Source organism: Cherax quadricarinatus, chromosome 10 (assembly GCF_038502225.1).
Source record: "Cherax quadricarinatus isolate ZL_2023a chromosome 10, ASM3850222v1, whole genome shotgun sequence".
Classification (NCBI taxonomy): Eukaryota; Metazoa; Arthropoda; class Malacostraca; order Decapoda; family Parastacidae; genus Cherax; species Cherax quadricarinatus.
The window spans coordinates 46,363,124-46,377,126 of record NC_091301.1 but is presented as its reverse complement, the minus strand read 5'-3'; the positions used below and the strand labels follow the sequence as shown (position 1 = coordinate 46,377,126).

Genomic DNA, 14,003 nt, shown 5'->3' with positions numbered 1-14,003 from the left:
AAGCTCCGTGTCCAGCCCAGGAGACACCCTCAGGGCGCGAAACCACCAAAACGCCTGAACGTCTGCAAGCTGAAGGCCCACAACGTCAAGCAGTCCTTTGCAGAAATCCTGGAAACCCGCTTGGAGTCCGTTGTGCTAGACGTTCAAAATGTCGAAGCAGCATGGATCACACTCCGTGATACAGTGTACAGCACAGCCATGGAGTGTCTAGGACCCGTCACCAGGAAGCACAAGGACTGGTTCGGCGAACACTGCACAGAAATCCAGCAGCTGCTGGAAGAGAAACGCTACTGGAAGAGAAACGAAAGGCCTACATGGCCCGCATCAACGACCCAAAGTCCACAGCGAAGCACGATGCACTGAGAAACATACGCAGCAATACCCAGCGAAAAATGCGTGAAATGCAAGACTCTTGGCTAAGCAACAAAGCCGATGAGATTCAGGGCTTTGCAGACAGAAACGATATGAAGAACTTCTATGATGGCCTGAAAGAAATCTACAGCCCTACCACCTCTGGCACATCGCCACTCCTCAGCGCAGATGGGTCAACGCTGCTCACAGACAAGGAGAAAATTCTAGAGAGATGGGCAGAACATTTTGACAGCGTGCTGAACTGTCCATCCACCATCAACGATGAAGCCATCGAACGTCTACCTCAGATTCCGACCAACGAGACGCTGAATGCCATCCCCACTTTGGAGGAGACTCAGCAAGCAATACGTCAACTGTCCAGTGGCAAAGCTCCTGGGTCTGATGCCATCCCAGCTGAAGTCTACAAAGAAGGTGGAATGGCACTGGTAGAGAAACTTCACCAACTCTTCCAGCTTGTATGGCAGTATGAGACAGTTCCTCAGGACTTTAAAGATGCTTCCATCGTGCATCTCTACAAACGAAAAGGAAACCGCCAGGCATGCGACAACCACCGTGGTATCTCCCTGCTCTCCATCGCAGGCAAAACCCTGGCTAGAGTTCTACTCAATCGGCTCAAGGAACATCTAGAGCAAGGACTCCTACCTGAAAGCCAGTGCGGCTTCCGGAAAGATCGCGGGACTATCGACATGGTGTTCGCTGCTAGACAGCTACAGGAGAAATGTCAGGAACAGAATGCCGACTTGTACTCCACCTACGTCGATTTGACCAAGGCCTTCGACACCGTTAGTAGAGAGGGCCTTTGGAGAATCATGGCGAAGTATGGCTGCCCAAAGACGTTTACCGCCATCGTACGCCAACTTCACGATGGAATGCTGGCCAGAGTCCAAGACAATGGAGAGACGTCTAAACCATTCACAGTCTCAAATGGAGTGAAACAAGGCAGCGTGCTTGCTCCCACCCTATTCAGCCTGATGTTCTTGGCCATGCTTACAGACGCATTCAGGGACACAGACGCAGGAATCGGCATCAGGTACCGTACAGATGGGTCTGTCTTCAACCTACGGAGGCTTCAAGCAAAAACCAAGGCTGCAACTGACACCATCAATGACCTGCTATTTGCTGATGACTGAGCCCTCAACGCTGCTTCAGAAGCCGCCATGCAGCACAGTGCTGACAAGTTCTCCGACGCCTGCAACAACTTTGGGCTGACAATCAGTACAACAAAGACTGAAGTGATGCACCAGCCTGCTCCGGGAAAGGCGTATGTTGAGCCAAACATCACCATCAATGGGCAGCGACTGAACGCCGTAGACAAATTCACCTACCTCAGCAGTACCCTTTCCAGAAACATTGTCATCGATGATGAGGTGAATGCCAGACTTGCCAAAGCCAGTGCCACCTTCAGCAGGCCCCACAAGAATGTATGGAACCGAAGAGGCATCACCACAAGCACCAAGATCAAGGTGTACAGAGCCATAGTCCTCACCACACTTCTCTATGGCTGCGAAACCTGGACTGTCTACAAACGTCACGCCAGAAAGTTGAACCACTTTCACACCACACGGCTCAGAAAAATTCTTGGCATCAAATGGCAAGATAAGATCCCAGACACAGAAGTGCTGACTACAGCTGGCCTGCCTAGCATCTACACCATCCTAATGCAGACACAGCTTCGCTGGGCAGGTCACGTTGCTCGCATGCCAGACCACCGGCTGCCAAAGAAACTCTTGTTTGGCGAACTGCAGCATGGAAAGCGCTCTCAAGGAGGCCAAAAGAAGCGCTATAAGGACACCCTTAAGACTGCTCTGAAAGCTTTCAACATCAACCACACCATGTGGGAGCTGATAGCTCAGGACAGGAATGACTGGTGAGCATTTGTCCAGAAAGGGGCAGCATCCTGTGAGGCAAGCAGAATCTCACTAGCTGAGCAGCGCAGGCAGGCGAGGAAGACCAGAGCCATCAGACTCCTCGATGCCGCCACCCTTCCCTGTCCACACTGCCAGAGAACGTTTCGTGCACGGATTGGCCTGACAAGTCATCTGCATACCCACCAACTTCAACCCCAGGATGACTAGATGGTCCTTGTCGAATCGACGGACAAACAACACACAGTTTGGAAATTAGGAGGAGGTGTGGGATTACCAAAACTATTATCCAGAGGGCTGAGGAGGGGTTGTTGAGGTGGTTCGGACATGTAGAGAGGCTGGAACACAACAGAATGACTACAAGAGTGTATAAATCTGTAGTGGAGGGAAGGTGGGGTAAGGGTCGGCCTAGAAACGGTTGGAGGGAGGGGGTAAAGGAAGTTTTGTGTGTGAAGGGCTTGGATTTCCAGCAAGCATGCGTGAGCATGTTAGACAGGAGCAAATGGAGACAAATGGTTTTTAGGACTTGGCATGCTGTTGGAGTGTGAGCAAGGTAACATTTATGAAGGGATTCAGGGAAACCGGCAGGCCGGACTTGAGTCCTGGAGATGGGAAGTACAGTGTCTGCTCTCTGAAGGAGGGGTGTTAATGTTGCAGTTTTATAATTATAGTGTAAGCATGCCTCTGGCAAGACAGTGATGGAGTGAATGATGGTGAAAGTTTTTCTTTCTTGGGCCACCCTACCTTGGTGGGAGAAGGCTGTGTTAATAAAATAAAAATAAATAAAGAATTTTATTCACACCAAAAAAATATAGAAGATTTACTGTTATGCAATATTGTAATAATTGTATAAATAATATTGCACATTCATGAACGTATATTAGACCCACCAGTTGACGTGTATTGGACACGTGACATCATTTGTTTACTCCTGAACATTGGCAAAAATCGAGCATTTCCTCTACTTTGAGCTCAATTTCAAGCTATTTTCAGCACTAAAACCAATCAAAATCATCTCTACTTCTATAATATATCTTCCATTCTATTAATTGAGACCAAGAAACCATGAATACAACTGTAAAGCCCATATGAAAATACACCACAAATTCAGTGTTTTCATCCAAAAACACGGTAGGAGTTTCTTTCTCATTATGCACTTCGCGCTGTAGGATTTGCTTTATATGGTGCACACTTACCACACAGATCCATTCTCTCATATCAAGGCCCAAATTTACTGCTCACAGCTTATCTGAGTGAGCTGAGCTAGTGACGTAGAACTACGGTTTGGACCCTGTGGACAAGGTGTAGATCTATGGCTTGGACCCTCAAAGGGTTAATGAACAGAGGAAATGTTTTAGTGCTTGGAACATCCAATGTTTATTGTAGATCTTTTCAAATTTTAATTTTGCTTCAAATTGGCCAAATTACCAACTTCTGTGCATTTTATAGGGTAGTTTTGAAAGCTGAATGGCTAGTTTCTGTGCTCAATTGACAGAACTAGTGAAATAGGTAAGAATTTGGTCAAAATGTATTAAAATAGGACTCAATGTGTAAACTGCAGTCAGAACATTAAGTTTGTGCCTGTAAAAAGTCGTAAGTTTTCCATCAAATTTTTTATTTTTCTTGCCATAACCTTCAGGAAAATATTCTTTACCATTTCAGAAGAGAAAATATTCTTTGAAACCCTTTCAGGGTCAGAACCTGATCTGAGAATTGCTCTTAGTGTTGAAGAATTTAAATAAAAAATTATTTTTTCTCATGAAATTATAATCTTTTTCCAAAGGTAATGAAACCAAAAGTATGAAACAGTGATCAGAAATTGGTAATTTGGTCAATTTCACACAAAATTAAAAAATTTCCAATTTAAAAATAGGATCCAGAATAAAGAATGGAGACATTCCTAGCATTAAAAACAAATTTCTGTTCATTAGTTATGTCCCCAGGCCTCTCCTATATTATGCTTGCTTTCCATTTTGAATTTTTATTCACACAAATAGGTTTACTGTTATGCAGACTACTGCATTATTGTAATAATCGTATAAATAATGTCAGCACACACGTGGACATGTATTGGATGAGTGATATAATTTCTGTATTCTGGAATATCAGCAAAAATCAAATGTTTCTGCTACTTCGAGCTCATTTTCAAGTTACTTTCAGTCCTGAAACTAATCAAAATCATCTCTATTTCTATAGTATATTTTCCATTCTATCAAATGAGACCACTGAGAATACAACCATAAATACCATACAAAAATACATCGCAAAGTCGCTGTTTTAAACCAGAAACACAGATCCGGTTTCTTTTTCTTATTATGTATTGCTTGCTGCATGATTTTTTTTTATATGGGGCACAATTACCACACAGACCCATTCTCTGATATCTTGGCCCAAATTTACCGCTCACAGCTTATCTGAGTGAGCTGACCTCATGGTATAGTACTATGGTACTGATCCAGGCTTCGAAGTCATAGTACAACAGGAACTCCCTACCCAAACCACACCCGAAAGGGTTAAATGTGGACATTGTGAGCACTTTTATTTCCAGGTCTGGACAGTGAAAGGGTTAATGGGTTCTGTTAACCCCTTCACTGTCGAGACCCCTGCTTACAAACTTGCTCTCAGTGTAGAAGAATTTAAAAAAAAAAAAAAAAAATCTTATGAAATGAGAGAATCTTTTTCTGATGGTAATGAAACCATAAGTGTGAAATTTGATGGAAAACTTACGGAATTATGCTCTCATGAAGTTAGCGGTCTCAGCGATATTTACGCACTGGTGATTTCACCCACTTTGAGCTCTATTTTCAGCCAATTCTGTTGTTCCAGTCGACCAAACTCATAACTATTTTTGTTAGAACTCCTTTTTGTTCTATTGAGTACAAGAAATCACCCATTTACCAATTTCAGCTACCCAATAGTGATCAGAAATAGGTAATTTGGCCAATTTCATACACAATGCAAAGACCAATTTCAAAATAGGATCCAGAATTAAAATGCAAACACTCCTAGCACTAAAATAACATTTTCTCTGTTCACTAGTCACATCTCCATACTCCACTTATATAATGCTTGCTTTCCATTTTGAATTTTTATTCACACAAAAAAATAGATTTGTTATGCAAACTACTGCATTATTGTAAAAATGATTAAAATAATATCAGTGCATTTGTGAAAGCATATTAGTCCCACCAGTTGACTGTACTGGACACACATGATTTGCCCACTCTTAAACATGAGCAAAAATCGAACATTTCAGTAATTTGAGCTCAATTTCAAGGTACTTTTAGTCTGTAAACTATTCAAAATCGTCTCTAGTTGTGTAATATATCTTCCATTCTATCAAATGAGACCAAGAAAATGAGAATACAACCATATGAAAATACATCACAAAGTTGCTGTTTTAAACCAAAAACATGGTCGGAGTTTGTTTCTCATTATGCACTGCGTGCTGCAAGATTTTTTTATACTACGCACATTGACCAATCAGATTCATTCTCTCATATGTAGGCCTACCAACTTTCTCCTAGAAAACTGAAAGCAGGTATTATGGGACCAACACTGGCTTGAAACCCGTAATATTACGGGACCATCAGTGAAAAGATTAATATCATTGCTACTACATATGTTTACCACAATTTTCCAATTATCCAAGGTAACTTGCACACCAAGCCAAGTCCAATTTCAATAGTAATTACCGAGCCTAGTATCCTCCAGTCTAGCAACTCCGATAAACGTTCAGTACGATTTCTCTGGATAATTCGTTGCCGACGATTTAGCTGTACAAATTCAAATAAGTTTTGGGCTAACTGTCTTACAGATTCCTCTAGACCAATGTAGCGTCGATCAATTATGTAGATGCCATAGCTCATGGGATCAGCTATGTGTTCTGCCATAAAGCAACCAAACCCTGTAAAAAGATATAAAATATGATAATCAAAGACAGTATTTCAGAAGAACAAAAAATATTAAAATGTCACAGGTCATGGATTTTATAAAGAGTTCTGTAGCTTTAATGAAAATTTAATCAAACAATGTAATCAAATATTTCAGTTAGGGTAAGATATAAACAGCTATTGGAGGATAGATGGGCTAATGAGAGCATAGGCAATGGGGTCGAAGAGGTATGGGGTAGGATTAAAAATGTAGTGTTAGTGTTCAGCAGAAGTTTGTGGTTACAGGAAAGTGGGTGCAGGAGGGAAGAGGAGCGATTGGTGGAATGATGATGTAAAGAGAGTAGTAAGGGAGAAAAAGTTAGCATATGAGAAGTTTTTACAAAGTAGAAGTGATGCAAGGAGGGAAGAGTATATGGAGAAAAAGAGAGAGGTTAAGAGAGTGGTGAAGCAATGTAAAAAGAGAGCAAATGAGAGAGTGGGTGAGATGTTATCAACAAATTTTGTTGAAAATAAGAAAAAGTTTTGGAGTGAGATTAACAAGTTAAGAAAGCCTAGAGAACAAATGGATTTGTCAGTTAAAAATAGGAGAGGAGAGTTATTAAATGGAGAGTTAGAGGTATTGGGAAGATGGAGGGAATATTTTGAGGAATTGTTAAATGTTGATGAAGATAGGGAAGCTGTGATTTCGTGTATAGGGCAAGGAGGAATAACATCTTGTAGGAGTGAGGAAGAGCCAGTTGTGAGTGTGGGGGAAGTTCGTGAGGCAGTAGGTAAAATGAAAGGGGGTAAGGCAGCCGGGATTGATGGGATAAAGATAGAAATGTTAAAAGCAGGTGGGGATATAGTTTTGGAGTGGTTGGTGCAATTATTTAATAAATGTATGGAAGAGGGTAAGGTACCTAGGGATTGGCAGAGAGCATGCATAGTTCCTTTGTATAAAGGCAAAGGGGATAAAAGAGAGTGCAAAAATTATAGGGGGATAAGTCTGTTGAGTGTACCTGGTAAAGTGTATGGTAGAGTTATAATTGAGAGAAGGCTGGAGGCAGTGGAGATGTCATGTCTGAGGGCAATGTGTGGTGTGAATATAATGCAGAGAATTCGTAGTTTGGAAGTTAGGAGGAGGTGCGGGATTACCAAAACTGTTGTCCAGAGGGCTGAGGAAGGGTTGTTGAAGTGGTTCGGACATGTAGAGAGAATGGAGCGAAACAGAATGACTTCAAGAGTGTATCAGTCTGTAGTGGAAGGAAGGCGGGGTAGGGGTCGGCCTAGGAAAGGTTGGAGGGAGGGGGTAAAGGAGGTTTTGTGTGCGAGGGGCTTGGACTTCCAGCAGGCATGCATGAGCGTGTTTGATAGGAGTGAATGGAGACAAATGGTTTTTAATACTTGACGTGCTGTTGGAGTGTGAGCAAAGTAACATTTATGAAGGGATTCAGGGAAACCGGCAGGCCGGACTTGAGTCCTGGAGATGGGAAGTACAGTGCCTGCACTCTGAAGGAGGGGTGTTAATGTTGCAGTTTAAAAACTGTAGTGTAAAGCACCCTTCTGGCAAGACAGTGATGGAGTGAATGATGGTGAAAGTTTTTCTTTTTCAGGCCACCCTGCCTTGGTGGGAATCGGCCAGTGTGATAATAATAAATAAAAAAGCATTTATAATGGGTTAATGAAGAGTACTAAATTGCCATGGAAAACAGGACTTGAAACCAATACAGTAACTATGCTAATCCTGAGACTTGCTAATATCCAAGATTCAAAGCTAAAAATACGTATATACAGGTCCATGTTGCTTTAACCAAAATTCTGAAATTTAAAAAGTTCCGAAAACCAAAGTTCTCTCGCGAAGTGTGGAGTGCCAGTCATCTCTACATAACTCCAACATCATCACGTGGCAACATGACCCAGCACTGACAGCCAGAGTGGCAGGCGTCAGTTGTGTCTCAGCACTTGTAGTGTTCACACATGCGTCTGCTGTTCGTTGATATTTCGTTTTTGCTTTTTATTTTGTGACTGTGCTTAATTTCACTGAGAAAATGTGAAAAAGAGCTGCAGATACCCCTATGGGTAACAGTGAGAAAAAGAAAAGGAAGCATCTAATAATAATAATAATAATAACTTTATTTACTACAAGTACATGTACATGATATACAGGCCTAGCGGACATCAATGACATAGGCAGCAGCTTGTTATGCTGAGCATTTTGGGCAAATTAGGTCCTTGTCCCAGGATGCGACCCACACCAGTCAACTAACTCCCAGGTACCCATTTTACTGATGGGTGAACATAGACAACCAATGTAAAGAAACACATCCAATGTTTCTACCCGCGCTGGGAATCGAACACAAAAAGTAGAGTTACTGCAGAAGCTTGATCGTGGTATGTCAGTGTGGAGTCTTACTGAAGAACATGGTGTTGAAACTACCACTATTTATAATTGAACCCATTAACTGTCCAAACGTAGATCTACGTTCGCCAGTCTTTGTTCTGACACTAATATTAGGTACTGAAATTGTACTCAAATTGTCACAAACACACTGACAGGTCAACATTTACACCTGTCTTGGTCATTTACTATTGTCTAGGAATATATACAAAGTATTTATAGGTCCCAGCAATGTTTTAGATACATTGGAGTATACATGAAACTATCTGAAGTATAGTGTTAAGACGAGTGTTAATAAACTACTGACAGGGTAAGCAGCGGAGTGACACTTGATGATCGTGTGCTGCTGCATGGAACCCTGACTTTTTCTGTGTTCACTGTTACACATAAACATGTCTGTCTGTCTAGCTATGTCTGAATCTGTCTTTCTGTTGCCTGTGTGTCTGTCTTTCTGTCTGCCTGTGTGCATCTTTCTGCCTTCCTTTGTGTATGTGTCTTTCTGTCTACCTGTGTATGTCTGTCTTTCTGTCTGCCTGTGTGTGTCTGCCTTTCTGTCTGCCTTTCTGTCTGCCTGTGTGTGTCTGCCTTTCTGTCTGCCTGTGTGTGTCTGTCTTTCTGCCTGTGTGTGTGTGTGTGTGTGTGTGTGTGTGTGTGTGTGTGTGTGTGTGTGTGTGTGTGTGTGTGTGTGTGTGTGTGTGTGTGTGTGTGTGTGTGTGTGTGTGTGTGTGTGTGTGTGTGTGTGTGTGTGTGTGTGTCTGTCTTTCTGTCTGCCTGAGTGTGTCTTTCTGTCTGCCTGAGTGTGTCTTTCTGTCTGCCTGAGTGTGTCTTTCTGTCTGCCTGTGTGTGTCTGTCTGCCTGTGTGTCTGTCTGCCTGTGTGTCTGTCTGCCTGTGTGTCTGTCTGCTTTTCTGTCTGCCTGTGTGTGTGTCTGTCTTTCTGTCTGCCTGTGTGTGTGTGTGTCTTTCTGTCTGCCTGTGTGTGTGTGTGTGTCTTTCTGTCTGCCTGTGTGTGTGTCTGTCTGTCTTTCTGCCTGCCTGTCTGGATTTTATGGGTTATTCTAGGTAATTTACACTATGTATAATTGTATTTACGTATGTGTACTTGTGAGATAGAGACAGACAGAGACAGAAAGAGAGAGATAGATATAGATAGATACAGACAGACAAATGGAGATAGAGACAGCCAATCAGCCAGCCAGCAGGCCAGTTAGCCTGCCAAACACATATTACATGTTCCAGAATTATTTCTTTTTACTTAGGGCATAGATTATAGGACATTCTGGCAGGATGACACTACCAGTGGTACCAAAATTGAAAGGGTGTTACACAAATGTTGCACTTGGGTTATTATCGAGGTTTTTGATATTTCTGCGACTACTTGTGGCCACATCCACCTCAAAGCCACTAAACTCGGAGTCAACATCACTTTCCTCTTAAAAGGAGGAGTGTTAATATGACATGACATCAGTGAATCCTTGGTGTTTGCTGCACTGTTTGTTCTAGCTGGCACTCAATTGATCTGGTGTTCCCACAAGGTGCTAAGTGGTCCCAGATTCTTTTAATACTGCGCACATCGAGTGTTAAGACCCATTCTATGCTGACCAAGCATCTCAGGCCAATTGTGCCAAATTGGAGGCAGGAAAATAAAACGTAAATCTATGTTTGGAGAGGTAGCGTTAAGAATGTAGATCTACGTTTGGACAGTTAACAGGTTAAAGAAACAGAAAGACAAGTTACTGTGACAGTGATGACCAAAAACTAATGAAAAATAGGAAAACACTGCATAGGGCAAAAAACGAAGGTCATGACTGTGCTAATGGAGTGGATTTGACAGCAAAGAAGTGAACGTATGCCACTGACTGGTTTGTTGGTCACAAAACAAGCTAGAATATACCATGAAGAATTGAACACTGAAGGCGAGTGTCATATTCAGATGGTTGGCTGCAGAAATTAAGAAGTGTAATGGTGTAAAATATCTGAAAATCTGTGGTGAAAAAGCTTCCGCTGACCATGAAGCAGCTGAAAACTACATTGACAAATTTGCCAAGACAATATCTGATGAAAACCTTAGTCCTGAACAAATTTACAGTGCTGAAGAAACAGCTCTCTACTGGCACTATGTTCCTAGAAAAATATTAACAATGGCTGAAGAGAAAGTACCAACAGGTACTTTCTCTTCAGGGTCAGCAGGGCCTCTTCTAAACTTGTTCTCAGGGTCAGAAATTTTTCGGAAAAAGAAAAAACTATTTTTTCTTATGAAATGATAGAGAATCTTTTCCTGATCATAATGACACCAAAAGTATGAAATTTGATGGAAAACTTACGAAGTTATGCTCTCGCGAAGTTAGCGGTCTCGACGATGTTTACGTATCAGCGATTTCGCCCACTCTGAGTCCTATTTTCAGCCAATTCCAATGTACCAGTCGACAAAAATCGTACCTATTTTGCCAGAACTCCATTTTTTCTATCGAATGACTACAAGAAACCACCCATTTACCGATTTCCATTATCCAATAACGTGGTCAGAAATTGGCAATTTTGCCAATTTCACACAAATTTCAAAAGATGCCAATTTCCAAATAGGGTCCAGAATAAACAAGACAGACATTTCTGGCACTAAAACAACATTTCCTCTGCTCATTACTCATGTCCCCAAGCCTCTGTTAATTTCTTTGGCTTTCCACTTTGAATTTTTATTCTCACAAAAAATAGAAGATTTATGTTATGCAGACTACTGCATTCATGTAGAAATGGCGTAGAAATGGTATAAATAATATCAGGGCACTTGTGAAAGAATATTACACTCACCAGTATTGGACGCATGGCATGATTTGTTTATCTTTGAACTTTGGCAAAAATCGAACATTTCTGCTACTTTGAGCTCAATTTCAAGGTACTTTTCATTGTGAAACCAATCAAAATCATCTCAGTTTCCATAATATGTGTTCCATTCTATAAAATGAGACCAGGAAAACTAGAATACAACCATAAATAGCATACAAAAATACACTGCAAAGTCACTGTTTTAAACCAAAAATAGTCAGTTTTTTTTTCTCATTATGCACTGTGTGCTGCAGGATTTTTTTTATACTGTGCACACTGACCACATAGACCCATTCTTTCATATGCAGGCCTACCAGCTTTCTCTCACTAGATCTGAAGGTGCTAGAACTTATGCATACTAGTACAGCACCAACCCTGGCGTGCAAGCCGTACTAGTACGGCACCAACCCTGAAAGGGTTAAGGATGCTAAGGACAGGTTAAATATTCTTGGGTGCGCCAATGCTGCAGGCACACACAAGGTGAAGTTGGCGGTGATTGGAAAAAGCAAACATCCGAGATGTTTGAAAGGTGTATGCAATGTACCTGAGCATTATTATGCCAACAAGAAAGCATTGGTAACCCAAGATATGTTTTCTGACTGGTTCAATAACCACTTCATACCAGCTGCATGAGATCATTGCTGGCAAGCTGGACTAGAAGAAAACTGTAAAATTTTATTGTTCCTGGATAATTGCTCTGCACATCCCCCTGCCAAACTTCTTGTGAAAAGTAATGTTCTCGGCATTTACTTGCCCCCTAATGTGACATATGTATTACAGCCTTTTGACCAAGAAATTTTATGCTCCATGAACACTCAAGACCATTTTTTAAACTGTATGCTTGCTGCAGTCAACAGAGGAGTAAGAATCCAAGACTTCCTGAGAGAGTTCAGTGTTAAGGATGCCATTTATGCAGTTGTTAATGCTTGGAAGGATGTTGATAAATCAACATTAACAAATGCTTGGCACAGACTCTGGCCTAAAACAATGTCTGATGTAAGTGAACCTACTCCAGGTTATGCAATACCAATGAAGACTTTGAAGGATTTTGTGTCACTGATGAGATGATATCAAACCTCATAACTTAAGCTAAAAGTTTATAAGACGAAAGTGTAAATAAGTAACAGGAAGCTGACATTGAAGAAATGCTGAACATTGACAATGATGCACCTGTTATGCATTCCTTGAGTGATGGTGAAATTGCTGGAATGGTGTTAAATACGAATAGCATGAGAATAGTAGTGGTGATGATGATGATGATGATTATGACATTGTGAACACAGGTGAAAAAGTTCCCATTGACGACATGGTGAAAATGTGTGATCAGTTAATTGCTGGCCTTGAACAATGTGCATTTACCAGTGAGCAAGAGATTATGGCAATTTACTCAGTTAAAGAGAGATTGCTTAGACAGAAACCTATGTTAATAAGACAGATGACATTTGAAGAAGTCTTTAAAAATGCCATCTGTCAATCATCTTGAGAATCATGTTCCTGGTCTATAATTATCCCATTATTTCATTTATCAATATATTACTCTATAAATAAACCGTAGTAGTATTGGGTCCAAACATATATGTATGTTCTTACCGCTAGTGCCCCAAACTTATATTTACATTTTATTTTTCCTACCTCCAAATTTGGCATATTGGCCTGAGATGCCTGGTCAGCATAGAAGGTGTCTTAACACTCGGTGCGCACTGTATTAAAAAAATCTGGGACTACTTAGTACCTAGTGGGAGTACCAGTTAAATCGAGCACCAGCTAGAGAAAACAGCGAGGCAAACACCAAAGATTCACCGATGTCATGTTATACTAACACTCCACTTTTAAGAGGAAAGTGATGTTGCCCCCAAGTTTAGTGGCTTTGAGGTGGATGTGGCCACAAGTGGTCGAGGAAATATCATAAACCTCAATAATAATCCATGTGCAACATTTGTGCAACACCCTTTCAGAATGTCTTATATCCTATGCCCTAAGTAAAGAGAAACAATTCTGAAGGTGTCTATCTCTGTCTGTCTTTATCTCTCTCTTTCTGTCTGTATCTCTTTCTATCTCTGTCTCACAGGTAAACAAATACAATTATACATAGTATAAATTACAGTAGGGCCCCGCTTTACGGCGTTCTGCTAATACGGTCATTTCAAATTATGACCAAAACTCGCTATACGGCTCCCCCCACCTGACTTTCTAATATGGTCACCGCGCCCCACCCGGTTTGTTTACATTCTCTGGGAGATCCATAAGCCCTAAGTCTCTCCATTTTGTCTGGAAACTCCAAAATTTCAAGTGTTTTTAAAAGTTATTTCATATTTTATATATGCTCTGATATTTATACTTATGTATACCTGTACCTAAATAAACTTACACACTGTGCTGGCATGCAGGTACACATTAAAATTAGGTCTCCAGATGTCATATTAGTAATGATAATAATAATAATCACCGAGTCTCATTTAAATGTCGTATATTACGTTAATATACACATTTTCATTAATCCATGATATTTATTTCAAAATTATATAATAAACATGATACATAACATATAAAGATGATAAATACACCCCACAATAGAATAAATAAACATAAATATGAGATGTGGTAGCCAGATAGCTTGTACAAGTGACGGCAAAAATAACATTTTCTCTAATCTAACGTAAGAGAAAATGTGTTAC

At 41.0% G+C, this 14,003-nt stretch overlaps 1 protein-coding gene across 1 annotated transcript in view; it reads right to left on the bottom strand.

Annotated features, from left to right (window-relative positions):
• The window catches only part of Glys (glycogen [starch] synthase), a gene marked incomplete at its 5' end in the record, with an annotated part of 231,668 nt that overhangs the window by 68,165 nt on the left and 149,500 nt on the right, over nucleotides 1–14,003 (bottom strand). The window contains 1 exon segment of the mRNA XM_070083807.1: nucleotides 5,933–6,144. Within this exon segment, the coding sequence (XP_069939908.1) occupies nucleotides 5,933–6,144 (212 nt within the window).